This window comes from Phascolarctos cinereus, unplaced genomic scaffold (assembly GCF_003287225.1).
Source record: "Phascolarctos cinereus isolate Bilbo 61053 unplaced genomic scaffold, phaCin_HiC Scaffold_2;HRSCAF=192, whole genome shotgun sequence".
NCBI lineage: Eukaryota > Metazoa > Chordata > Mammalia > Diprotodontia > Phascolarctidae > Phascolarctos > Phascolarctos cinereus.
In genome coordinates this window covers 92,130,959-92,158,797 of record NW_027555625.1, presented here as the reverse complement: position 1 = coordinate 92,158,797, position 27,839 = coordinate 92,130,959, and the positions used below count along the sequence as shown (strand labels likewise).

At 42.2% G+C, this 27,839-nt stretch overlaps 1 protein-coding gene across 1 annotated transcript in view; it reads right to left on the bottom strand.

Moving 5' to 3' along the window:
- The window catches only part of PRKCE (protein kinase C epsilon), a 665,998-nt gene that overhangs the window by 263,202 nt on the left and 374,957 nt on the right, over positions 1 to 27,839 (bottom strand). Inside the window, exons 3-6 of the mRNA XM_021001278.2 lie at positions 12,982 to 13,141; positions 12,001 to 12,035; positions 10,376 to 10,461; positions 979 to 1,108 (exon numbers count right to left, since the gene is read on the bottom strand). Coding sequence (XP_020856937.1) covers positions 979 to 1,108; positions 10,376 to 10,461; positions 12,001 to 12,035; positions 12,982 to 13,141 — 411 coding nt within the window. The remainder of the gene's footprint in view (positions 1 to 978; positions 1,109 to 10,375; positions 10,462 to 12,000; positions 12,036 to 12,981; positions 13,142 to 27,839) is intronic.

Here is a 27,839-nt window from a genome sequence, read left to right as displayed (position 1 = left end):
TATATTCTAATAAATATTTGTTAGATTGAATTGAATTAAACCCTGGATAGCCTATTTGTATCCCCTTGTCAGGTGATATCACTTCTATTTTTTTTTTAATTTATGGAATAAAACAAGAATTTCCACAATACAGTACAATTTAAAAAAAAGATTGTACATGAAACTGAAAATCTGCTATGCACAACTTATTATTCCTTTCAAATATACAACAAAATTATCATGTAAATTTCTTTATTTTTCTTTTTTTTCTTCCCTTCCCCTCCCCACCATCCTAGAGATGGCTACCAATAGACACAAATGGGGGGGGGGGATGTGTGTGTAAAATTATTCTATACATACTTCTATTAGCAGATAAAGTCTTTCTTCTATTCTTGAACATTCTCATTTGATAGAACTTATCAAGGATGCCTCTAGGTACCATGATGGAATAAAGGAGGGAAATGTATTCCCTAATTTATGTCCATCCTTATCTCCTTCCAAAAATCAGCTTTAAACTTACCTCCTCTAAGAAGCCTTCTGTGAGTGATCACCTCTCCCCTCTGAGCTTTCTACTTTTCTCATAGGACCCTAACACTTATGTGTTCAATTTACATTATTTAATTTTGTTGATACGTTGTTGGGTAATGTTGTATATATGTGTTTGTCTTGTGCCCCAGCTAAACTATAAGTTCTCAAGGGTAGTGACCACACCTTGAATCCTTTCAGTATTTCACCCTATAGCGCTTAGGATAGGACTCTTCATACACTGGATGCTCAATAAATTCTTGCTGATTGTTACAATGCAATATAAACTCAATGAACAAAACAGGGCAATATGTTTATTTAGTAGCTACTGTGTACAAAGTATATAGCTCCCCTGTCTCTGTGGCCAAATTTATAAATCATCTTTTTTCATGGTAAGACAAAAAAAGGGGGGTGGGGTGAAATTTTGGTGAAAAGGAACAGGGTGTAAGGGCAGAGTAGCCAAAATTGTCTTACCTTTGCACTGCAAACCTTGTCGCAAGAGACCCCAGAGCAAGGATCCACAATGGTCACAGAAAGTTGGGACTTTATAGTTGTGGATACTGAATTTGTGGGGCATGTTGACGCTGAACCGCTGGGAGCCCACCTACAAGGAAGGCAGAAAAGAGGGCTTACTCAGGACACTTGCCCTCCCACTGATGCTTCTGATTCAAATGTATTTTTTCCTTTCCTTCTGAAAAATATAGGCATCACACACAGGAGATCCTGGCTAAGATCTGAAATGCTAATGGTAAACAAGTTGGGGTTGGATCTTATTCCCTTGGCCTGCTCTTCATTAACCCCAGGAAAGTCTTCTTTGCCCTTCCTATTCATTTTTCTTCAAGGCCCAACTTGTTTCACCTCCTCCATGAAGCCTTCTCTGACTGTTCTTTTCTCTGAACCAAACCACTTATAATCTGCAAACTCAAAACTTAATTATAGATTCTTACTGTTATTACTTCACCTGCTTCCCCTCTCTCCCCTCCAAACTCAAACATACTAGACTGAAATCTCCCTGAAGGCAGGGCCTGTGTCAAAGACTTCTTTTGTAAATCCCCCAGCACCTTAGACAGTACCTTGCACAAAGTAAATGTTCAATAGCAACCTGCTGATTGCCTACTTGAAAAGACTAAGGGGAAGGCTGAGTAGTATGACTATGGAAAGAGCAGTGGCCTGGGAAGTGGCAGCACTGGGGTCAAATTTTGACTCTTTATGACCTTCAGAAAGGCAGCTCATTACATCATAGAGTCATAGAGAGCTCTATACAGTTATAAGTGTCATCATACACATATATAATATACACATATACATATATATTTATGTAATATAAATGTATAGATATATGTATGCATATGTAAATATGTATGTATATATAAATATACGTATAAATATAAATATTTAAATATAAAATACACACTATATATATAAATTCACATTTATATGATGCCTTATGATTTAAATAGAACTTTATATGAATTATCCTATTTGATTCTCACAACCTTGAAGGGCTACAAGTATTATTATCCCCATTTTGCAAATGAGGAAACTGAGGTTGAGAGAGATTAAATGACTTGCCTGTAGTCACAGAGCTAGAAAGTATCTGAGGCCAGGTTTGAGCTCAGTTTCTCCTGACTCCATGTCCAGTGCTTAACCCACTACACCATGCTGCCTTTCTAAGGAAATAAAAGGCCTAATTATTAACAGTTTTCTCTGAGGAATGTTCTGGGCCTTCTTGCTCTTTCAACTGGATGTTCTCCTGCTTCCCATTGGGTAATCTAGATACATGCTGATTTTACCACCTCTACTCCCCCCAAAATGGCATTGGGCGATCATAGAGAGTGGGGTGCTGTCACTGGCCTTCCCAAAGCTAGGTGCCCCATTTATCTGTTTGCAAAAGTAACAAGACAGAGAGAGAGAGTGACTTCCCTGACTATCTGCTGTCTTCTCAGTGTGGGCTGAGCAAGGAAGTCCCTCTCAGCTGTTCTGTGATTCTAAGACCAAAGAGAAGAGGGAGAGCTTCTATGCCTGGGCTGGCTGATAAAATGTCGAACCTCCCAAAATAAGCAAAGACTCCCACATGCACACAATGGTTCCATGTTGCTAATCCACCATAACAGAAACCAGGCAGATCCCTCGATAGCAAACCCTCTTGTTGGAACAGATGAGATTATATTAAATATCATTTGAGCTGAGTAAGGCACTGTCTAGCTAGGGGCCTTATCTGAATTTCTCAGCTCTATAAATTTATTATACTCATGAACAGATTGCCTGTTCCTTATGTGTATAGATTTGACCCTAAACCCAGAGGCAGCATGGTATATAGTGGAAGGAATGTAGTCAGCAAAGATGTGGGTTCAAACTCTGAATCTGACATTTACTAGCTGAGTGTGGGTAAGTCATTTAAAGCCTTCCATTAGTTTTCTCGTCTGGAAAAAAAAGATAATATCTACAGAGGTTATGAAAAATGGGGATGATAATATATATCAGAGCAAATGGGATAATGTATGTAAAGTCTTCTGTAAGCCTCAAAGCACTTGGTAAACCGGTAGTATTATTATGCAATTTTTCTGTATGTAGGTGGTGAGCTAAGTCATATCCCAGTCTGAATTCCATAGAACCGGGCCTCATCAGTTCCCTGAAAATCCCCCAGGACGGTATCATGCACCTGGTGAGTGGCCAAAGAGAGAAGAACAAAATGGAAGCTGCACTCCTGTGGTTATGCAGGGGAGCTCGTCTACCACCTCGCCTGCAAACCGCTGGGGTCAGGCTTTCCAAGGCACACAGAAGCAACGTTTTCATTTCAATCAACCAACAAGAATTTATGAAGTACCTCCTAATTGCCAAGCACTATTAGGTTCTTGAGATACAAATGCAAAGATTAAAACAATCCCTTATCATAAGGAGCTGACATTTTAATAAGGGAAACAACTATATTTATGAATATATGTGGCATAAATATAAAGTGATTAAATACCAAGTAGTTAAATGCAAGATCATTTGGGAGAGAGGGTACTCGAAGAGGGGGGAAGGGAAGGCTTCATACGGAAAACGGCACCTGAATTCTGTCTTAAAGAAGGAAAGGGACTCTATGAGGCAGTAGTGAGGAAGGAATACATTCCAAGTATGTGAAAGATGGTGTACTCTACATAAGGAACACTGAGAAGGCCGGTTTGGCTGTTTGAGGAGTGCAGGAGGGGGACTCAATCCCAGTAAGTCTGGAAAGATATTCTCATCTCACAGGAAAGGGGAGGAGAGATGGGGGGACCAGAAAACAGACGTGCATCCTGTTACAATTACAAAGAGGAAGAGAAACTCAGGGAGACATGTGGAGGGAGATGGAGAGAAAGTGAACAAGACCAAGAGAGGAAGGAAAGTGTTGAAATCACAGAGAGGGAGAAGAAGAGGGAGGACGTGAGGAAGGAGGAGGGGACTGAGAGCTGAGTTACCCAACTGGAACTGGCCAGCTGGTCCAGGGGCCAGATATTCATCCGGACTACTGGAGATAGCTCTGGATGCAATGGGAGACCCTGGCACTTTTAAGCTAAGGTCTTTTCAGGTTCTCACTTTGAGTGAGGCAAGACCCATTCAGTGAATAGGCCTCTTTAAGAAGGGAGTCAAAGAATGGCACCTTTAATTAAAAAAAAAAATCAAACTGGGAGAGGAACACTCTCAGGGTTACTGGCCAAAAGAGAAAGTTACTATTTACATTCATTCTGAGCCAGGAGGGCGCCCCCCCCAAAACAAAAAAGCATTAAGTGGTGCTTGGGCAGGGACTTAGTGTTGTCCAATCTATAAGCTCCAGAGTGAATTGGGTTTAAGGTTTGGTCTTTGAGAGAGAAATCTAGCCAGTAAATCCCAGAGAGGAGGAGAAGGACAGAAAGGAGGTGGGGGAGGGGGAAGGGAGGGGAGAAGGATGGGAGGGGAGGGAGAGAGAGGGGGAGAGGGAAGGGGAGGGGGAGGGTGCTATGAGCCAAGGTACCCAACTGGAACTGGCCAGCTGGGTCTCTATTCAGGCAGCTCAGACTACTCACAGGTTGTATTCGTCCTTCCTTCTTGAAGAGGACCATGACATCAGGGAGGTGATGACATGACTTGCAATTGACTTTGATTTAAGTGACGGGAGGGCTGTGCAAGGTCACCAGCCTCACTTCTCCTTCAGAGCCATCTGGGTCCAGTGGCCAGATATTCATCAGGATGACTGGAGATAGCTCTGGATGCATTGGGAGACGCTGGCCCTTTTTACGCTAAGGTCTTTTTGGGTTCTCACTTTGAGTGAGGTAATGCCCATTCAATGAACAGGCCTCTTTAAGAAGTGAGTATAAGGATGGCCCCTTTAATCAAAAATGAATAAATAAATCAAACTAGGAGGGGAAGACCCTCAGGGTTGTTGGCCAAAAGAGAAACAGTTACTATTTACATTCACTCTGAGCCTGGAGGGCCCAAAGAATAAGCATTAAGTGGTGCCTGGGCAGGGGCCTATTGTCGTCCATCAATGAGGTCCAGAGTGAGAAGCCTTTAAGGCATGGTCTTTGAGAGAGAAATCTAGCCAATAAACCCCAAGTTAACTTAGTAGGTTTTGGCCACGAAAATTTGCCTTCCTTTGGGCAGAACACCAAAGGAGAAGGAGAAGAAGAGGGAGAGGGAGAGGGGACTACGAGCTGAGTTACCCAACTGGAACTGGCCAGCTGGGTCCTTATTCAGGCAGCTTGGACTACTCACAGTCTGTGTTTATCCTTCCTTCTTGAAGAGGATCATGACTTCAGGGAGATGATGACAGGACTTGCAATTGACTTTAATTTGAATAAGGGAGAACTGCACATGGTCACCAGCCTCATTTTCTCCTACAGAGCCATCTAGGTTCAATAGCCAGATATAGATCAAGACAACAGGAGATGGCCCAAGGATGCAATGGGACCCTGACCTTGCACAGCCCTCCCTCACTCAAATCAAAGTCAGCTTCTAGTCATGTTATCATCTAGGGTCTTCCCCTCCCAGTCTGTGTTTTTGTTTTTGTTTTTGGATTAAAGGGGGGGTCATCCTTTGACTCACTTCTTAAAGAGGCCTTATTTACTGAACGGGCATTACCTTACTCAAAGTGAGAAGTTGAAAAGACCCCAGCATGTAATAAGCACCTACTAAATGTTTTTTATTCATTCATTCATTCATTGAGCTAGAAGGGACCTTAGAGATCATCTACTCCAAACACTTCATTTCATAAATGGGCAATCTGAATGTCAAAGAGAGAGGGCAGGAGGGAAGTGACTTGCCCAAAGACATGTAGTTTTTGGCAGAGTCAGGACTAAAACCAAGACTTCTGAACTGCCACTTCAATACTCTTTTCACTTAATCAAGATGATTCTATTCCTGTTTATCAAAGAATCCTGAAGGCTTCTGCTTTCTAAGGCAGCAATAACTTACTGTCTATGAACATATACCAACTTCACACATACAATGTCTTTGATGCCACTTGCGACAAGCCCAGGTGCCTGAAGAACTGGGACTTAATCACTTCACTCTTCTGCAGTTCAAGTGTCAAACCTCTACTGGATACTGCTAAGTCTTGTGAGAGATGATCTCTCAAAAGTGAAGCCTCCTCAGGGGATCAATAGTTCTTGTTAATATTTCTTGACTGTTGCTTTCAAAACCCTCCCCCACTCCCCAGACCCTGTTTTTTTTTTTAAATGCTTAGCAGAAAGAATAGCCCTGCCCCCAACCTGAATTGCTTGCCTTTTGAAAAGCTTCCCACCTTTTCTAGTCTCTGGGTTAAGGGGGAAGAGGGTTAGGGAGGGGAAATTGCAGTAAATTTCAGTTTCCTAGGAATTACCTAACTCATGGGAATTCGGCTCTAAATCCCCTCCTGATCACCACACCACTGCTATGTCAGCATTGGGTTTACTAAATAAGGACATGTATGTTTGGCTTGGCTGTACCCTGTTTCCTTGTTCTTTGTCTTTGAATTTTCCCGCCTAAGAATGTAAGCCCCACCTTCCAGCTAATGGGATAGGAAGATTTTTCACGCCTAAGAATGTAAGCCCGCCTCCCCAGCCAATGAGAATAAGGGATAGTGGTGGGTGGAGCTTTGTTTGCATTAGGGTATATAATTTCATTTCGCTTTCTGTGCCTTGCCTCTCTCCTCCTGGAAGTGTACCTGGGGAGCAGAAGCCCCTTCTCTCGAGATTGTAATAAAAAGTTAACTTTTGCTTCTACCTTGGGAAGTCTCTGAGTTTAATTGATTTAGAGTCGCTGTCCCACATAGTCTGTCTATCTCTGGTCCCCCAGTGAAGTATTCCATTGCCTTGCTGTTTAGTTGTTTTCAGTCATGTCTGACTCTTTGTGATCCCATTTGGAGTTTTTTTGGCAAAGACACTGGAATGGTTTGCCATTTCCTTCTCCAGCTCACTTTATAGATGAGGAAACTGAGCAAATAGGGTGACTTGCTCAAGGTCACACAGCTAATAATTGACTAATAAGTTAATAAAAGGACTAATGGTTATAGCCCAGGGCTAGCAGCCAGGAGACCCAAAGGATAGCTTGAAATCCTGGCACTGCTTCCCAAAGGAGGACCTTTGGAAAAGTCACTTCCCATCTTTGGGGCTACCTACCATTTAGCAAACTAGAGAAATTTCAGAAACTCAGCATATAGCTTACACAAAAGATAAAGCACTGGACCTGAGTTCAAATCCAGCCTCAGGCCCTTCCTAGTTGTAGAATCTGGGCAAGTCACTTAACCACTGTCTGCCTCAGTTTCCTCATCTCTGAAATGGAGAAAATAATAGCACCCACCTCCTAGGATTGTTGTGAGGATAAAATATAATATTTGTAATATAATATATTTGTTAAGTGCTATATAAATGCTAACTATTATTGTTATTGCTAGTGTTATTATTATTTCTCTTTTAATAAACCACAACTAGTCCTTTTTTAACCTTCTTTTAGCCAAAAGGTATAACTCTACTAAAATGTATCAACTTGCTTGCAAAAGAAGCTTATAAAAAAAATTGTGAATATGATGTAACCAGATAATCTTGAAAGTATTCATCTCAGTGGGAATTCTTTCTTTTTAATTCTTTGTATAATCATATTTTGACACTAATTCCCCACCTCTTACTGACACCATCCAGGCAGAGATGGTGTAGAGTACACCGAGATTATGTGGGGAAATGCTTTGAGAGGTAAGATGCTCTTTAGCCCAAGAAGCCCCACAAAGAAGCACTACCCACTTCCAAAAGAAAAGATTTTTGCCTCTGAACTGTCCTATCCTATCATGAACCCTGACCAAGGTCACCAAAAAGTAGTTCAGAGAATCGGGTCCTTAGAATGACACAATCAGAGAGTGTCAAAGCTGGAAGAGACCATTAGTCATTTCATGCAATCCAGCTTCTGAACAGAGGGCCCTCTACAATCTCCCCCAACAAGCATCATCTTATTTGTATGTGAAAACTCTTAGCAACAGAGAATTCACTACCTCCAAAAGGAAGTCAGTTCTGCTTTGGAACTGCTAATTGGTTAGGGAGTTTTCCCTAATATCTACTTGACGTTTACCTCTCAACAGCTTCTCTCAATTTGATTCAATTCAGCAAATGTCACTTAGTCATTTTAACCCATTGCTCTAAGCCCCGTCCTTGGAGCCAAGCACAAATCTAATCTCTGACTACATCTGGAGCGCTGTGTTTGGTTCTGGGCGCCAGTGTTATAAAAGGATGAGGATAAGCTGGAGAGAATCCAGAAAAGGGCAGCCAGGATCCTCATACTCTTCAAGTCATACTAGGATAGGCTGAAGCAGATAGGGCTGTTTTGACTAGAGCAGAAAAGATTTAGGGGCAACCTGGCAGTTGTGGTCAAATATCTGAGGAACTGTCAAGTGAAAGAGAGATTAGGCTTATTCTGTTTGTCCCCAGAGGTTGAATTTGCAAAGGCCAATTTAGGCTTGCTGTCAGCAAAATAAGCCCAACAAGGAAAGTTGCCCAGGAGAGGAGTGGATTACCTGGAGAGGGGATGGGTGCCCCTGGATCAGAGACCAAGCAGAGCCTACAGAACCAGTTCTTGGACAAGTTAAAGTATGCAGTTCTCCCAAGTATGTATGGGACCAGACAGCTGTTGAGTACTCTTCAAATTTTCAGATTCTCAGATTCGAATCCTTCTTCCACAAGACAACTTTTCAAACACTTGAAGACAGCTCTGCTATCTCCCCCAAATCCTCTCTTATTCAAGCTGAACATTCTCAGTTTCTTCAACCAGTCTCCATTATAACACAGTACATGGCTTCGCATGCCTTCACCAACCTGGTCACCCTCTTCTAGATGAGGTCTTTTTGGCCAACGCCCTTCTTAAAATGTGGTGTCAGAACTCAATATGATACTCCAGAGGTGGGATTCTTGTTTGTGTCATCCTGAACACTGCTTCTGTTAAAGTATCCTCATGCTAAAAAAATTAATAATGGGATGCCTTGGCCACTGATGTTTCTCGCTCCAAGCCCAGCGCTCTATCCACTATGCCATAATGCTTATCTCTGTCTCTGTGTCTATGTCTATGTTTGTATATACATATATACATACATACTTATATAAATACATACATACATACATACATATAGACCTACATATACATATATGCATATATGTATATATGTATAGGGCAGCTAGGTGGTGCAGAGTCAGAAAGTCCAAACAAAGTTCAAATCTGACCCATACACTTAAAAGCCATGTGACCCTGGGTAGGTCACTTAACTTCTGCCTGCATAAAGCTGGAGAAGGAAATGGCAAAACACTCCAGTATCTTTGCCAAGAAAACCCCACGAACAATTGGTCCACAGGGTCATGAAGGGTCGTACATAACTGAATGACTAAACAATAATATGTATATATGTGAGTGAGTATGTATATCTTTATACACATACACAGATATAATATACATATATACACATTCTGTATGTATGTGTGTATATAGTTCTATATATACAATATATGTATGCAACCATTCTGAACATAAATGTAGATCACCCACACACAGGCATACAAATATTCAACATTTTCTCCCCAACTATGTTCTTCTTCATTGTTTCTGTCAAAGACTTCATCATTTTCCCAATCTCCCTCCCCGCAAAAAAAACCTCTTGTTACCTGGGATCCTTCTTTCTCTTTCCCCCTCCTAGCCAATCAGCCACAAAATCCTACCATTTCCTTTTGCCAAATAGCTGGGATTTGCCCATTCTTCTACATTTTCACTGTCTCCAGGTAAAGGAGCCATCCCTGGCTTATCATCAGTAGGACATCAGCTCCCAATGTACCTCTACTAGTTGGCATGGATTGTGTAAAACCATGCCAACTCTATTTATATGTGCCCATTTTTAAGACCACCAGCTAGAATTATGAGTTAGCTTTCAGCTAAGAAAGCAGAATGGAGGTCCAGTACATGGTCAGTTAAATCTCTGCATTTTTGCCAGGATCATCATTCTGCCTGATGGTCTGCCATCCATCATCCCTGGAGTTATAGGTAGCCCCACTGCAATGCTAGCTCAGCTTCTCAGGCCCAGAAGAAATCCATATTTCATCCACCCACCAATCAGCTTCTTCCAATTTACTGGCAAGAGTGAGAAATCAAAATAAAATTTACAGCACATTGTCCCTACAGGCTTGAGTCCTGGAACTTAGCTACCAGTGGCACAGCGCCCACAGACACAAGGAACTCAGATAGATACTGCAGGCTTTGATATTTGCCAGAGGTTACAAACCAATTCCCCAAGTTTTCGTTCAACAAATGGAAGAGACAGGAACAAGTTACACACACACACACACACACACACACACACATGGAAGGTTATATAGTATGGATGAGGGAGAAAAAACCCCAAGACTTTGATGTTATAAATGTTTACCTCATCATGTGTTTCCTGTTTCTTTAAGCCCGCACACTTCGTTATTATAAGCTCATGGCATCTCTTGTGAACCACACAAGTGCAAACTGTAAACAACAGAAGATGGGTAGAGTGAGCTTCAGGGGGGAGGTGGTGAGTGCTGAAGGGGATTACGGGGAGAAGGGAATGGGGGGGTTCAAATACAAGATGAAATTGACATAATCATAGACCTGTGACCTTTCTGTCTTGATTTAAAAACTGCTCATCAGCCTCTCCCCTCAAACCCATCACACAGCTCTTTGAAAGGTGCTTTGTCATCCCTGAAATTAGGATTTACTAAATGCTTTTGGAGGAGAATTAAACTTTTATGCTTAAACAGCCTCTGTGGTTTTCCATGGTTCTGGGAGCCCCGATCAATTTCATTGTTTCATTCAGAGCATATGCCAAGGTCAAGAAACCATCTCCTTTCTAAGCCCTCCCACTGTTATAATTGTTCCTGTTATGGGCATTACAATGTTTACATGCACTCCTCAGAACAGTACCAAGTTGGTGGATGGAGCAGAGATGCCCTTTAGCCATTAGCAGGTCTGGTGAGACCTTCTCTGGTGTCTTTGTTTTTCTATCAAGTAGGGGTTTTGACCTTCCACACTGTAAAACTTCCATTTAATTTGTATCTCCACATGAAGATGTCCAAAGTCCTTTGAGTATTCCCATAGGACAATGTGTATACAAGGTGATCAACAAGAAAATCACCCCACCCTGGAGGGTACGATATTTTCTAATTAATATAATTTCTAATACTTTCTAATTCTTACATTCCTAAAATGATAATTGTAAGATGCAAGACAACCAGGGCTGGACTAGACAGGGTGCTTTATAGCTCTGGTAGCAAAAAAGCCAAAATGTAAACATACGTGACCCCTGATTTCCTAATTATATATCGCCAACCAAGTCTAGCACTTATAATAATTTTTAAAATGACCCGTAAGCATTTCAAGAGGGCCTTCATTTTCAAATGGCTAGGGATGTTTCCCAAGTCAAATAGTGGCTAAGGAATAAGTAAGGGAGTGCTTGATAAATACTAAACAGGATGGGTAGACAAGGGAGCTGAGTGTGATCCCACAGGACACATTAGCACAAGTGAGGAGACAGGATAGAAATCCCCCAGCTCAAAATGCAGTGGGGCTTCTGCCAGTCCTCTGATGAGAACTTTAGTGTGACATAATTTAAAAAAAAAATTCTGATCTCTGAATGAAACCAAAACTCCTAAGCTTCCTGCTATAACCAGCATATAAAGAACTGGGTGTGGTTGGTGTTCTCTGTGACTCCCCAGAAGTCTCAGAGATGGAGTAAAGTAGCCCTTTTATCCTGTGGCACATGAGAAAAGTGAAAAAAGAAGAGGGCAAGGGAATTGAGGAGAGTAGAGCATATGTAGAGGAAGAGTCAGGGGAAATGGGCTAAGAGCACCAGTATCCAGGGACTCATTTGGTCTAGCATACAAATGAGAAAGTGTATAATACACACACACCCTCCAAGTCCATTCAAGAGAATCTATCCATTCATCTGTCTCAGATGTGGCTCCTTTTTTTAGATCTGCTCACAGGATACACACTCAACAGTGGCTTAGTTCATATTGTACCACTTACCTTGACATTGGTATCCCTGTTTTCCTATGACACCCCTGAAAGCAAGAACAGGCTCACTTTAGGAAATGAAGTTTCAATTTAAGAAAGAGAAAGAAAGAAAGGAAGAAAGGAAGGGAGAAAGGAAGGGAGAAAGGAAGGGAGAAAGGAAGGAAAGAAGGAAGGAAGGAAGGAAGGAAGGAAGGAAGGAAGGAAGGAAGGAAGGAAGGAAGGAAGGAGGGAGCAAGGAAGGAAAGGAGAGAGGCAGGAGAAAGAGAGAGCAGAAATGGGGAAAGTGAGAGACAGACAGACAGAGACTTACCTCCAATCATGAAAAGCACAGGTATTCCAGGAAATGTTTAACTAGATTCTATTGAACAGCAGAATTTAATCCCCATTTGCCTTTGAGGATGAAGGGATGCTTACCTACTTAGATGATGAATGTTGGCATACCCTAGACTGGGAGGTAAGTTTACCATCTGGGCTGTGTCTATGGCATTTTATTTCCTGCAGGAGCAGTGACTTGACCAAGGTCCTTCAGAGAGTTAGTGAGGGAGCTGAGACAGAACCCCAATTTCCTGATTCCCTGTCCAGTATTCTTTATTCATTTATTTATTTATTTATAGGCAGTTGGGGTTAAGTGACTTGCCCAGGGTCGCACAGCTGGTGTCAAGTGTTTGGTCTGAGACCGCATTTGAACTCGGGTCCTCCTGACTTCAGGGCCGGCTCTCTCTCCACTGAGCCGCCTAGCTGCCCCTCAGTATTCTTTTTAATACCCCATCCTCCTCCTTACCCCGCCACAGAGCCCAGCATAGGGCTGGATGTTACCAAATGCATTGGAAGCATTTGTGAAAACCTCACAGAACGCGATTCAATTAGGCAGAAATAACAGGGCAAGCTGTCAGTGCTTTCCAAATCAGGTGTCTAACCCTCCCCGCCCCCACCCTGCCAGGCCTCCAAACTGAAGAAAAGGGGGAAAAAAACTGGGAGGAAGAAGAGCCTTACCAGATGAAGTCTCTGCAGTGAGAACAATAGGTGGGCTGCCGAAGGTAGGTGGCCATGAACTTGTGGCCGTTAACCTGATGGACCCTGCGACGGACCGCCCCCTGCCGTTTCCTCGGCCGCATCCGCTCCCTGAACACTCGCTCCTCATTGTCTTTGGGTGCTGGGAAGGGACGAAAAAAGAGCAAAAGCAAAGACGAGGTGAACGAGATGAAACACTCTGTTTCTCCATAAGATACTATCCATCCCTGGGTGATTGACACTAAGTTTGCAGGCAACCGATTGGAAAGCGGCCTTTATTTGTATACAGAAACTATCAGCCTTCAAACTGCCCCATGTTACATTTGCCCATGAGCTCCTGGGGCAAGTCCTTGTATATCACAGGCTGCCAGACATCTTCAGATTTCAATCCGACCCCCAAAACTCAGAGTTTGGTACAGATCTGGCCTCTCTTTTCTTTCTCACTGGACCCAAGTATTTCTGCCACCCTTAAAATAGCTTCAAAAGGAAATTCAGCAAATCCCTAGTATTCCTCAAAAGCCTGACCTGAGAAGGAAAGTGAGACACTAAAAATGGACTGTCCCTTTGGTGCCTAGAACCCACCATTTTAGGCTGCAATACCCCCATTATGGAGGAAAAATAATCCTTCCCCAACCACTCGGGCTGTCTGCTCTTCCTCCCTCCCTCCCCCATCCCATCCCACTTCATCTCTCCTCTTTCCATATTACTTCCAGGAGCGCTGAAACCCCAAAACCTTTGTGGAAGTATAATTACAGGGACTGATAGGGAAATTGTGCTCATCAAACCACTGGGATATCATTTGGAAGGCCAGAGCCACCCCATGACAAATCGCTAAACATCTCAGAGTAAGTGCCAAAGACTAGTTTCCTTCTGCGAAAGCAGCCCCAGACAGGCAGTGAACGTCCCAAAGCAGCCATCTGTGCAATGAAGAGGAGGAATGGTTCGCTTCTATTCTTTGAGCTCTGTGGCAGCTTGCTTGCCTCTAGACTGCTGACTGCTTGTGAGGGAGGGGGAGGTCAGGAGCCACCTTACACAGTCACCAGCCTATCATGCGAGGTGATGGGACAGGCACTGGCGGCTCTTACCATTGCCCCTAGGCAGCCTCTCCCAGCCTACCGTAGTGCCCGAAAAAGCTTCCCATGACAGGCTCATTTCTTTGAGTAAGTGTTATGTTTTCTGTTCTCCTCTTTTAAGATGCAAACCTTCTTGGAAAGAGGAACACATTCAGTTGGGGGGAGGGTTGTATTCATTCATTTATCAATTCCTACAACAGGAAAGGGGAGAAGGGAAAGGAAAAGGAATGAAAGGAAAGAGGAGGCAAGCGCTAGGAAGAGAAACGGAGAGTGGCAAAGGTCCAAAAGACGAAGCAAAGAACCTGCAGGACAAGGAAAACTCCTCCAACTCCATGCTTTGGCACTGGTGTTGGGCCGAAAACAACCAACTGGCCAATGCACCTGCTTCAAGTTGTCTCCACCCAGCAGCCCTCCCAGGAGATGGAAATGCTCTCGTGTTTCCAAAGGAAAGGTCACTTGTGTCACTGGGTGAGGCCTGGATTTCTGTGCTCTGGCCACCTTAAGCCTACAGTGCCTGATCAGCTGCTCTGCCCATTGACTTAAGGAAAAAACAAAAGCAAGTTGAACTCCCAGGGTGCTCACAAAGCTATTTGGGACCCAGTTTATGAGCTGCCTCAAACAAAGAGAAGGAGGGTCACCCCCTGCTTCAGGGGAAAGTTATCACAAAGGCTTGTTTATTGGACTTTGTCAAGTTTCTCAAAAACCTCCTTGGAAATCATGAACTTGGCTGGTCAGAAAAATAATAGGGATGCAGCTGTAGTTTATTATAAAGGCATAAAGCTAATGAGAGATATGCTGTGAAACAGATAGCCAGGGAGTTCCTTGATGGCTAACATCATAGATGCAGAAAGCTAAGGGTCTTTGAGTGGTGGTGGGACCTGGGCATGCAGGCTTGGGGACCCTCCTTCTGGTAAAGCTGAATGAGGCATGTAGATTGCTGGAGTTCAGGAATTCTGAGCTACAGTGATCAGGAGTCTGTACTAATTACAGAATTAATAGGCGAGACCCTGGGAGTGGAGAGCTACCAGGTCATCTACGAAGAGGTGAACCACCTCACGTCAGAAATGAAGCAGGTCAAAGCTTCCATGCTAACCAATAGTGGGATTGGGATCATGAATTGGGTGCAGTACTTCCAGTGGAGGTGGGTGGGAAAGGGAAGGAAGGCAGGAAAAAAGGAAGAGAGACAGGAAGGAAAGAAGGAAGGAAGGAAGGAAGGAAGGAAGGAAGGAAGGAAGGAAGGAAGGAAGGAAGGAAGGAAGGAAGGAAGGAAGGAAGGAAGGAAGGAAGGAAGGAAGGAAGGAAGGAAGGAAGGAAGATATGGTAAGAGGTAGTGCTTTCTACAAAGACATGTGTAGGTATGCACATGCTCCAGCCTACATGTGAATGGTTTACTCCACACGATTGTTCCTTACAAGTGGCAGCTCTGGTTATCTAAGGCAGACCACATCCCTAAGTCAGAATTCCAGAGACATCTGCCACTTCATTCAATTAGTCTGTAGATTGTAAAATCTTAGGCATTTTCATGCCAATCAATAGCTCATAGCCTCTGTGCTCTTGAGTCCTTCAAACAGACCAAAGCGCATGATAGCATCAGCAGAATGCTCTGCAGTCAACCAGAAAGCATTCCACATTACATTTCTTATTACATTTTTTATCTTATCTTAATTTGTCTCCTTTCCTGAGCAAGCTGAGGAGACTTCACTCTGAACTAAGGAGCTGATGCTGACTCAGGTCTGGAAAGCCTACAGCATCATAGATTTTGACCTGCAGAATGCCTTAAAGATCATTTATTCTAATGCCTTCATCTTGCAAGTAGGGAAACTGAGCTACAGAGTGGTCATATGACTTCCCATAGCTCACAAAAAAAAAATCAGGGGCAGAGTTGAGATTCAAACCCAATTTCCTCTAGATTTTTCCATCTTGCCATATTGCCCCATGCCCAGTTCCATTCCTCTGAGATATGCCTTGGGGACCTACAAGGCAATATGAGAGACAGCAGGCTAGATAAGATTATCCCCCTTCTGTGATTAAAGTGGCACCTTTCTGGCAGTTTCAGTGGGCCACCTTGCTCTACCTTGTCAACCAATATTTCCAAAAATGCCCCTCCAGGATGGCAAGTTGGATTTTTAGTATCAACACTTATGGAGATGCTTAAAGTACACAAAGTGATTTACATAATTTATTTCTTTTGAGTTTCACAAGAATCTTATGAGTTACCATTATTCCCATTTTACAGATACAGAAACTGAGGCTGACAGGGTTAAATGACTTGCCTGTGGTCACAAAGCTAACAAGTGACAGAAATGGAATTTGATTCCAGATCCCCCTGACTCCAAAGTCCCTATATTGAATGCTTTTAAAATTCCCAGGAGCGTAAGATTGTAGACCGAGAGGTGGAAGACCCCTTGCGGGTCATCACTCCCAATTCCCTCTATTTTACAAAGAGGTTAAGTATCTGCTCTGATAGTGTTTCTCTTGAAGTCAAGTAGGCTCTCTACCTTTCTCCTTTCCTCTGGAATGCTTTTATGAGGAAGATGGATAAATGAATGAACGTTTCTATTAAGTGCTTCTATGTGCAGAGAATTATGGGAAGCACTGGAGATAGAAATAAAAAAGGAAGACAGTCCCTGATCCCAAGTCACTAACATTCTATTTGGGGATTGGGGAAAAGAGAGAACATATAGGAGGTTTCAATTAAATGGAAAAAAAAACAGTGGTCCTTAGGGTAGAGTGGCAAAAGAGATGGTAAGCCATCTTCATTAATGTCATTTCCATTGATAAAACCACATCCATTTCTGATGCTGAACCAACTGACGATGCTAAGGACTTGGAGAGTTAGAACTTTCTTTTCCAGGTCTTTTTAGTAGCCAAGAAGGTAAGGCTGCTTTGTATTTTAAGGGAACGGGAAGAGTTTGATTAAAAAGAGCCCTTTGCAAATTTGTATGTTTTAAGTACAGTTTAGTTGTACATTTTTTTTTTTTAAATTGGTTTTGGGTTTCTTTAGTTAGAGTAAAAATAATGTTCTTTATGACTGAGTGTTCAATAAATGTTCACCTTTAAAAAAAATAACAAATATAATTCCCTGGGTAGCTACTCCAAGAAAATGTATTATACTAGAGCTTGCTTTTTTTTGTTGATATGTCTTATAACCCACCCTCTATTAAACAGCAAGTTCCTATTTAAACGCTTAGATAGCTAGCTACAGGGTGACATAGTGCATAGAATGCTGGGCCTGGAGTCTCTTGACTCTTCCTGAGTTCAAATCTAGCCTCTGAAACTTACTAGCTGTATGACCCTGGATAAGTCACTTAACCTTGTTTGCCTCAGTTTCCTCATCTGTAAAATGAGCTGGAGAAGGAAATCGCAAACCACTCCAGTATCTTTGCCAAAAAAACCCAAATGGGGTCATGAAGATATTGAATGCCATTGAATGAAGCTGGAGAGAATCACAAAATCATGTTGATTTCAATACCGCAAATTTATGTTACGTCATCTCAACTGGACCTTTACTGCACCAAGGCAATCCTTTTACACCTCCCCAATCAACACACTGGCCCATTAGCCATGGGGGCGTTTCCAAACCTTTTCTCCCTCCTCAAGTCTCCCATAGAACCTCTTCTCTCAACCTTCTCAGCTGATAACTTTGACTCATATTTTACTTTAAAAAACTGAAGCTGTTACCAGGAGCTCGCTGTTCTCAGTGACACTCCCTCCTTGCTGTTCCTTGCCTAAGAGACTCCACTTCCTGACTGTCCACTTTCACCAACTGTCCTCCTGGAATTCTCTCCTCCCAATCTCTATTTCCTGGCTCCTCTAGATTCCTTCAACTCCCAGCTAAAAGCCTATCTTCTACAAGATCCTGTGTCCCTCTTTAATGTTAGTGTTGTCCCTCCACTGATTATCTCCAATTTACCCTGTACACATCTTGTTTGTACATGGTTGTTGGCATGTTCTTTCCTCCATTAATTAGATGCTAAGTTCCTTAAGATAAGGGCCTGTCTTTTACCTTTCTTTGTATCTCTCATACTTGGTAAAGTGCCTGGAACATAACAGGGATTTAATAAATCCTTGTTGCCTGACTCAGAGAGTTCAAGTGGCTCAGTCACAAGATCAACAAGAGATATTTCTGAGACTGGACTCCAGATCTCCTTGTTGCTAGCTTAAGGCTCTTTCCATTGTACCATTCATATCTGAGTTAACTCCAGCCCAAGACAATGGTACCCCAATGGACTTGGTTCAAGAAAGCAGAAGCCCAGGTTAGGGGTATTGTTCAGGAACCTATAATGGTCCCCTGCTGACTACAATATGCACAGAGTGGAAAAAGCACTGGGCTTGAAGTCAGGAAGACCTGATTGTGGATCCTGGCTCCATGTCTATGGATAAATCACTAAGGCTCTGTGGGCCTGTTTCTTCATCCGAAAAGTGACAGGCTTGGACACTGGTTGACAAGGTTGATTGACTCTAAGGTCCTTTCAGCTCTGAGTCTATGACCTTATCATATAAACTTCTCAGTCTGATATTGGAGAGACTCCAAGCTAGGTGGTGTTGTTATTCAGTTGTTTCAGTCATGACTGAATCTTCATGACCCCATTTGGGGTTTTCTTAGCAAAGATACTGGAGTGGTTTGTCATTTCCTTCTCCAGCTCATTTGACAGATGAGGAAACTGAGGCAAACAGGGTTAAGTGACTTGCCCAGGGTCACACAGCTAGTAAACGTCTGAGGCCAGATTTAAATTTAGGTCTTCTTGAATCTGGCTGGGTGCTCTATCCACCACACCACCCAGCTGCCCAATCTATATATCAGCCCTTATTTTCGACTACTTCCCTATACCAACTCTCCAATCCAGTTTATTCACTGTTCTCTGCCCACATCATGAACTTTCCTGCCTCTGTCTCTATTTTTCTCCAACCCAGATCCCTCTGCTTTATAGCTGAAGCCTGTCCCTTCCCTCAGAACATGTTCACCTGCTATCTGTTGAGCATGTTCTGATGTTGGGCGTGGGAGGAGAGGGGCAGCCTTTACACATTCAATTACCACATTTAGCCCTCAAGTTTTAGGTTACCATCAACAACTCACAACCTCACTTGGACTGCAGTCCTCTAGTTTATTTGCATAGGAACCCAAATGGAATATTTTCAACAGAATTGTGGAGATAGCTAACTTAGTTCTCCATTTCAATGGATTTCAGGGACTTTAGTCTCTGATCCATTTCATTGGTGAAAAATGCCAAGATCAAGTGAGGAAGGAGGGGAAAGGAGGAGACAGACGAACATCCTGAAAACAAAAATCAAAGAGTGGTATCCTTCATCCCCAGAAGAAAATAAGCTTGCAATATTTTCTAGTTAAATGACTGTTGCCTGACAATAAATTTTCAGCATTAAGTAAATATTTATGTAATGCCAAAGAACATGTTCTTCATGCTGAACTCACACAATACATTAAAGACATTTTCTACTCAAAACAGGAAAAGGGAAACAGCAATTAATAACTCACAAAGAGATTATTCTATGCTATCTATATCTTCCCAGAGCTTCAAACAATGTCGATCAGGAGTGTCTGAACAGAGATCCTCCCAACTGTCTACATGTTGTATTTCCTTTGTAATCTAAAGGCAAGGGACCCAGTGGCACTTCAAGATTTATGTCTCAAACCTTAACATAATACACATTTTTTTTCTTTCTCTGCTTTTCTTTCTGAATGATTTTTCCCACAATCATAGTAATGCCCATCTAATGCTGAGAGATTTCAAACAAAGCATCATTTAGAAATGGGTCCAATGGCAACATTGTCATCATGAGTGTTGACCCAGTGGTGACAGTGGTAGTGAACCTGTGTTTTATTGGATGAAAATAAAATACACATGCCTAATTTACATCTGTCAGATATCCTTACACAGGTAATAGGAGAACAGCCAAGTGAGCTCTCCTTTGGGAAAGCTTTCTCTGACTAGCTCCTCATCTCCCATGTGCTTCTGTCCCCAGATCTATGTGGCTAGAAAGTTCCCCCAAAATACCGCAATTTAGCAACAGAAACCTTTTTTTCCTGCAACATCCACTTTGGGTTTGAGGGTTTACCTCAAACATTTTGAGAGTGACAATACCCCATTCTGATGGGAACCCAAGTGGAACATTTTTCCATTATTGCCAAGATAGCTGATTTAGTTCTCCATTTCAATGAATTTCGGAGACTTTAGTCTCTGATCTATTTCATAGGTGAAAAATGCAAAGACCGAGTGGGGAAGCAGGGAAGTGGAGAAGATGCTTTTGCACTGGCTTTCCCTTATGCCTGAAATTACTCACTCCTCAACATTACCTCTTAGAATCTATGGTTTACTTCCAGGCTTAAGTTCAAATACCACCTTCTAAATTGAAGGTTCTTAATCTGAGGTTCATGGACCCCCTGTCCAGGTGAACTTGAATGGCAGAAAATTATATCTGTATCTCCACTAATCTCTAACTGAAATGCAGCACTTCCTCAATTATGAACTAAAAACAAACAAACGAAAACTCTACCCTGAGAAAGGGTGCATAGGTTTTTCCAGACTGCAAGGTAGTCTATGACACACACAAAGTTAATGTCTTGTTCTAAGTGAAGCTTTTCCTTATCCCTCCCCAATCCCACCCTCTAGTGCCCTTCCCTAAAATTTACCATGGGCAAAGTCTGATGCAGAAGGGGGAAATTTTATTTCAGGTTTTAAGGATTACATTTAGGGAGAGGTGAGCTTTGGGAAAGCCACAAATAGGATGAGCACTGAAAATTACAGTGAATAAATTTTTTGAAGAGCTGAGCTAAGGAAATGAAGAGAGAAAACCAATGATGACAGGAAGGGGAAAGAAGGTATATGATTTAACCCCAAAGTCCAGTTTGGCTCTCGGCTGACTAAAATAACCGACTATATGACTTTCTGAAAGGAAACAGATTTACACTGGAAGATCCATTTTGTTCTGGTTAATATTTACACATGGCACAAGTTGGCCCCTCTCTTTTTTTCAGTCTTCCTTGTGCAGAAAGCTCCTGAACCACACTTCTCATCCAGCGACATTAGGAGAATACACTTTCCTTCTCTTGGGGACTCTTGTAGTATGCCTGACATGCCATTCATTTTCTCCACTGTTGGTATGTAAAGGACAAGACATATACCCTGAATGCATAGCCACACACACATACATAGATGGTGTGGCAGAACTCCCATCTTCATTCATTACCTCCTTGGATCAACGATCTTAATGATCTTTCCCTACTGCAGTAAATTCTGGTGTCACTTTGAAATTGTATCTGTAGAGGAAGAGATGAGAACGCCAAAGGAAGAAAACTCTTCAATATGGGAATGTGGGAGTGGGGAACACTGTTGTCATTAACTTTTTAGCACAGAAGAAGTGACTCAGCAAACCACTGGAGGGCAGCCCTGCCTGCTGGTGACCAGGCTCTCAGGTGCTGAGAAGTGCCTAACACAAAGCCCCTGGATTGCTTGTTTTTGCTTCTTTAAGGCTCCCCTTAGGGTATTACAGTATTGGCAGCCTTTAAACACAACTAACTGCCAAGTGGATACCCCACAGGTTAACTGCTGCCAACGAAGTAAAAAAAAAAAATCTCCTAGAAGGATCAGTCACTGTGCAGGGGAGAAAAATCTCTCTCTAACATTCCTGCAAACTATCAGCTTTCCAAGCAAGACGTTTGCTGAACTTTGAGTCGTGTGTTCATGCAACACAGTTGTAAATGAAACTGCAGAGAGGACTGCAGAGAGGAGGAAGCACAAACGTACCCCCAATTCAGAGGTCTTCAGGAAAGAGTGCTTCAAGCCCTCAAACATGAAGGATGGGCTGTCTAGACTTGGTGCTAATAAAGTCTAGGTTAATTCCTTAGGAAGGTGACTCTGTTCCTTAGCCTTAGACAGTGGTGCCTTCCTACTGATAACAAAGGGGACAGGGAACCTAGAATGTCATCATTTGAAGAGATATCAGTGGCCATTCAACATCCCATACCTGAACAAGACTCTACCCTACAACATACTCAACAATTGCCCAGGTCACTTGAAGACTTCCAGTGAGGCAGGAAGACACTCTGTCCCAAAGGGAGCCTGCTCCACTTGGGGAGAGCTGTCTTTTTGGGAAAGGTTTTCCTTATATGCTCTTAGAATTACCATCCAGTGATGCTCATTCTTCCTCTGGGGCCAAGCAGCATAACTTTATTCTCTCTTCTGTTAATTATCTCTTCCACAGACGATACGTGAAGATTGTTTTTAAGTTCCCCCCTAAAGAAGGGAGTAAGCATCAAGATGGCTCAGTGAAGTCCAAGCCCAAAGCTCGCTTCTCTGGATGGTGGCTTAGGTCGGGACTCACATCTTTGTGTCGAAAGGTAGTGTAACTTTAAACTCAAATACCTCAGCAATAAATAAAATAGTCAGCATAGACCTGCTTCCAGACTAAGTCCCTCATGAGTCTTGGGGTTCCCTTCTTAGTGCTAAATGGGAACAAGAAGGTGAAGGTCAAGGTCTCCAGTTTTGACATAAACTCAGGAATACCTGGGAATAGCCCTGCAAATAACACACCCACTGTGATGGCAGCTCTAATAATAATAACTCCCACTAGACTGTGAGGTCCCCAGAAGCAAGGATTGTCTCTTCCCTTTCTCTGTATCCCCAGAGCTTAGCACAGTGCTTGTCAAATAGTAGGGCTTAATAAATGTTTATCAACTGACATTTATACAGTACTTTGAGAGTTATCAAATCATGTACCCCATGAGATGAGAGAAAAAACTATCATCTATCTATCTATCTTCAGTGCCTGGCACATAGTAGGGTTTAATAAATGTTTACTGACTGACATTTATAGTACCTTTCCCCATGAGATGAGAGAAAAGATTATCTATCTACCTGTCTTTCAAAGCTCTCCATAATCTGCTCCCTTCCTACCTTTCCAGTCTTCTTATACTTTATTCTTTTCCACTAGTCCTCACCAACTCTGGGTTCTTTGCTGTTCCTCCCATACAACTCTCCATCTCCCAACTGAGCCTTTTCATTGCTATTTCCCATGCTTGGAATGCTCTGTCTCCTCATCTCTTCCTCCTGGCTCTTCTGGCTTCCTTTAAGTCTCACTAAAGTCTCACCTTCTGCAAGAAGACCTTCCCAGGCCTCCTTAATTTTAGTGCCTTCCCTCTGAAACTACTCCTAATTTATCCTGCATATATCTTATTTGCACATAATTGTTTACATATTATCTCCTCTAACAGACTGTGAGCTCCTTGACAGCAGGGAATATTCTTTTATGTTTTTTGTTTTGTTTTGTTTTGTTTTGTTTTTTGCAGGCCCAGCATTTAGCACAGTGCCTGGCACGTAATAGATGCTTTTAAAATGCTACTTAACTATCTATATCTGAAACAAGAGATGAATCTATCCAAAGATATACTCTGTTGAGTAAGGATTGTAAATTTTAGTTCTATTTTTCAGCTCTGAGTGTATTGTCAGATGACCTATGACACATTGATTTGGTAGTTCTGTGTGTTTAAACAGATTAGGTGCTAAGCTGGTTTCTCTGAGGCAGAATTTGAGAAGCACTTGAAAGGTCTTAATATCCTTGCTTGATGGCAACAGAAATTTTCCTATTATAAACTTTGGTGCTTTAGTTTAAGGCTTTGATTTATATGAAAGATCAGTCATTGATGCCTCAATGTGGACGAGGTATAAATCTCTTTTTTTTTTAAAGGAAACTTTTATACTGGTGAGGAGGAGTGAACAGGGGTACTGGGTGACTGAGGTATTCAAGGAAAAGGCCAAGGAAGGGACAGAAATAGACTAGATCTGGCTGGGAGGTTAGGGAGACATCATAGCCAAAGGCTGATGCTGCTCAAAATTAAAGGTTAATTAAAGGACCCCTATAAATTAGGCATTTTCCTCCAAAAGAAAATGGAATAGTGATGGCACACACTTAGAAAAACTGGCAAACCCTCTGGGAAATTCAGATACTAGAAAGATTATTCTCCAATTACTCATTAGTTTTAGAAATATTTTGGTGACTTTTCCTTTTTAATTTACAATTTTCATTATATTTTGGTTTTCTATCACCTACATTGTCCAAATTATCACTTCTTCCAAGCCATCTCTTATAGAAAAATATATAAAAAAAAAGAAAAGGTTAAGTAAAACTAATTCAATAATCAAGTCCAACATTATATAAAGAGTTGCACACCCACTGGCTCTTCCATCTTTGCAAAGAGAGGGAGGAGGTAGATTCTCATACCTTTTCTTTGGGAGTCAAGCTTGGTCATCATAATTTTGTAGCATTTAGTTTTGTTTATTTTATTATTGTTCTTTCCTTTCAAGTTGTCATAGTCCTTGTATCTATCGTTTTCCTGGTTCTGCTGACTTTACTTTGTATCAGTTCATAGCAATCTGCCTTAGCTTCTCTGTTTTCATCTTCAAAGAAGGGATAAAGGAAATATAAAGTGCTTATACTTCCTTAGAAGTTGTGACAATTCCAAGTGAGTGGAATTATGGGAGGGGAGCCATTGATTGGTTTAAGGCTCAGACATGGCTCTGTCAGGCTTTAAAAAGTCAACACACCAGCACTGCATTCAACTGAGACAAGAGGAACTCTATCAGATGATAGAAGAGAGTCATCCCTGACAGCTAAGAAGAGACTTAGCTATTGAGGAAGGGAATAGAGAGGGAATTGCTTCTAGAAGGTATTTCTTCCCCCCCTCTCTCAGTTGACAGCATTCTACCTAAACTGATTAACATGTAACTGAGAAATGTTTAACAGAATAAATATACAATAGAACATAGTGTTAATCTGTTGTTTTCTAAGTTAATATGCAGCTGCAGAGATGCACATGTGTTTTAATCGCCCCATTTCTATTTGAGCTTGATATCACTATGTTACAGCAAGTCACCCAGGAAGGGATGCTGTGCCCAAGAGAAAGCCAGCTGAACCAAGGAGAGTGGCATGTCCAGGAAGCCCAAGGGAAGAACCTGCCCTGCAGAAACATGACACCCAAGGGAAGGATACAAGGTGAGGACACCTTGAGAAGGAAAAAGACATCCTGGCTCTGCAGTGCTGGAGGTTTCCACTGACTTGGACATGTACATTCCCGACTTGTGTACCTCTCTACTAGTATATTCCCCATGTTTGCCCACTTTTCCCTCTAATTCTAGGGGGAAGGGAATAAGTATTTATATAGCACCTACTATGTTCTCTGCACTGTACCAAGCACTTTTTATAAATATTACCTCATTTGATCTTCACAGCAACCTTGTGCTGAAGGTGCTATTATCATCTCCATATATATATATATATTCAGTTGAGGAAACTGAGGCTAGAATTTAACTCTTTCCTTTCTAACTCCAGGCTCAGCATTCTATTCATTGTACCACCAGCAGCCTCTTTATCTATCTATGGGAAAGCCATGCCCCAAGTTTATACAGGGGACATTTCACTCCTACTGTCCTTATTTTGACATTTCAGCAGAAGCCCTCACCTTGAGCTCATTAGGTGTCCTAGCTGACCACTGAAGAAGGTAAATGCACTGGTGAGGGCTTATAAGCTATAGTTTTAGGAGTACAAATGCACAAAGTACCTTCAACTTTCAAGGGTAATCAACCCCCAGGGAACAGAGTACAGAGTAAGAACTACACATTATATTTGACTTTTTCTCCTCGATAACTGATACTTACATTGGTTTTATGCTCTTCAAAGAATGGTAAGTAACATCTAATATTATCTAAAGTATGTTGGATAACTTTATCTGTAGGCAGTTACATGGTACAGTGGATAGAGAGCTTGGCCTGGAGTCAAGAAGTCCTGAGTTCAAACCTGACCTTAGATACTTATTAGCTGTGTGACCCTGGGCAAACTGCCTCAGTTTCCTCAACTGTAAAATGGGGATAATAACATGATTTACTTCACAGGGTTGTTGCGAGGATCAAATGAGATAATATTTGTAAAGCAGTTAACAAATTACCTGGCACAAAGTAGGTACTATTTACATTCTTATTTCCCTTCCTTTCCCTTCTGTTATCTTATGAGCTCCACAATACACATGTCAGTATTAACCAAAAACATATCACAAATCCATGAGACATTGTGTTCGAACTAGATTTGTTACAAGAGAAATGAACATGCATGTGGAAACTTATGCCAGGGCAAAGAGTTCACAATTCAAACAGAAGCTTGCATATTTATGAAAATGTGCAGGCAAGAACTACAGGTACTATTATACTTACAGGAATGCTGAGACTCAGAAAGATTAAGTAAATCATCCAGGGTCACAGAGCTAGTGTCAGAGGCAGGATTTGAACCCAGGTCTTTCTGGCTCTGTAAGTCCACTACTCTTTCCACTGTCCCATGATATGAAAACGACAAAAGAAACTATCAGCTCAGTTACCCTGTCCCTGAAATGCCAGGTAGAGAAAATACCAACTATTGGTAAAATGAAAGTGCTAGCCTTGTTTTTGGAAAAGGCAGAGTTTGGGAGAGAAGTTTTCTGGTTTGTGTTAGAAAGTCAGACCCTCTGGCCAGGCCAAAGAACACTTAGCACCCCTCACCACCACCCCCACCACCACAAATACACCCCCACACCAGCAAACAAAGCCAGACTACTTTAACCAAGTTGCAGAGAGAAGTTCAAGGTCCAGGAACCGGCTGATTTGCCAAGCTGACTGCAGTAATTTGATATACTGAAAAGAAAGGGGTAAGGAAGCACATGGTATGTGGCTGGGGACTGGGCCAGTCACCAGCTCAGCAGCAAGTGCTTGGAACAAGATCTTCCTGCTTGCTTCTGAAGCCAAAAAGAAGGTGGAAGTTTCAGATGAAACCATCCCCTCCCCCTCAAACTTGCTCCGAGTCAGCTGCTCATCAGCACCTTTATCTCTGCCGGGCAGTCCTCAACCCTGCACAAATAAGAAAGAGCCTGCTTCCTTCTGCCCATCACCAATAGCCGCCTCTTCCCCAGGCTCGAAAGCCTGCATACAACGAGTCTGATGGCTCTAATCACCAACATTTTTTTTTTACCACACAACAAGGGCCTCATGCCAGCCTCAGAACCTATTTCCAGAATGTGGGAGCAAATGGACTTTGGGGATGACCATCAAATCTTCTCTCTTTGGTTCCTTTAGCCTGCCTGCCAGTGAATAATACAGCATATGGAGCACTTACGAAATTTCAGAAGAAAATACGTGTAGGGAGTTTCTCATAAAGACCTTCTTTTTTGTTATTCAGTCACGTCTGATTCTTTGTGACCCCATATGAGGTTTTCTTGACAAAGATACTGAAGGGGTTTGCCATTTCCTTCTCCAGCTCACTTTATGGATGAGGAAACTGAGGTAAACCGGGTTAAGCGACTTACTCAGGATCACACAGCTAATAAGTATCTGAGGCCAGATTTGAACTCAGGAAGATGAGTCTTCCTAACTCCAGGCCTAGCACTCTGCCCACTTCACCACTAGCTATCCAAAGACATTCTTTACTTCATTCCTCTACTGCCTTGGAATCTGGCAGGCAACAGAGTCTGGATGGGAGGGGGGGAGGACATGAAGAGTCCTTCCTGGGATCTCTTTCTGGACAAGGGGGAAAAATTACTTTCTGCTACTGGAGAAGAGATTAGGAATGTTGAGAGTTTTGCCCTATGCTTTCTCATGTTCCTTTCAATCTCCCTCATTTGTGCTCAGAGCTCATCGTTGGTACCATTATGATGCACTTCCCATTCTCTTATTTATGTTCTAGTTATTTGTGGCTACATGTATCTACTAGACTATAAGCTACTTGACAGCAGTA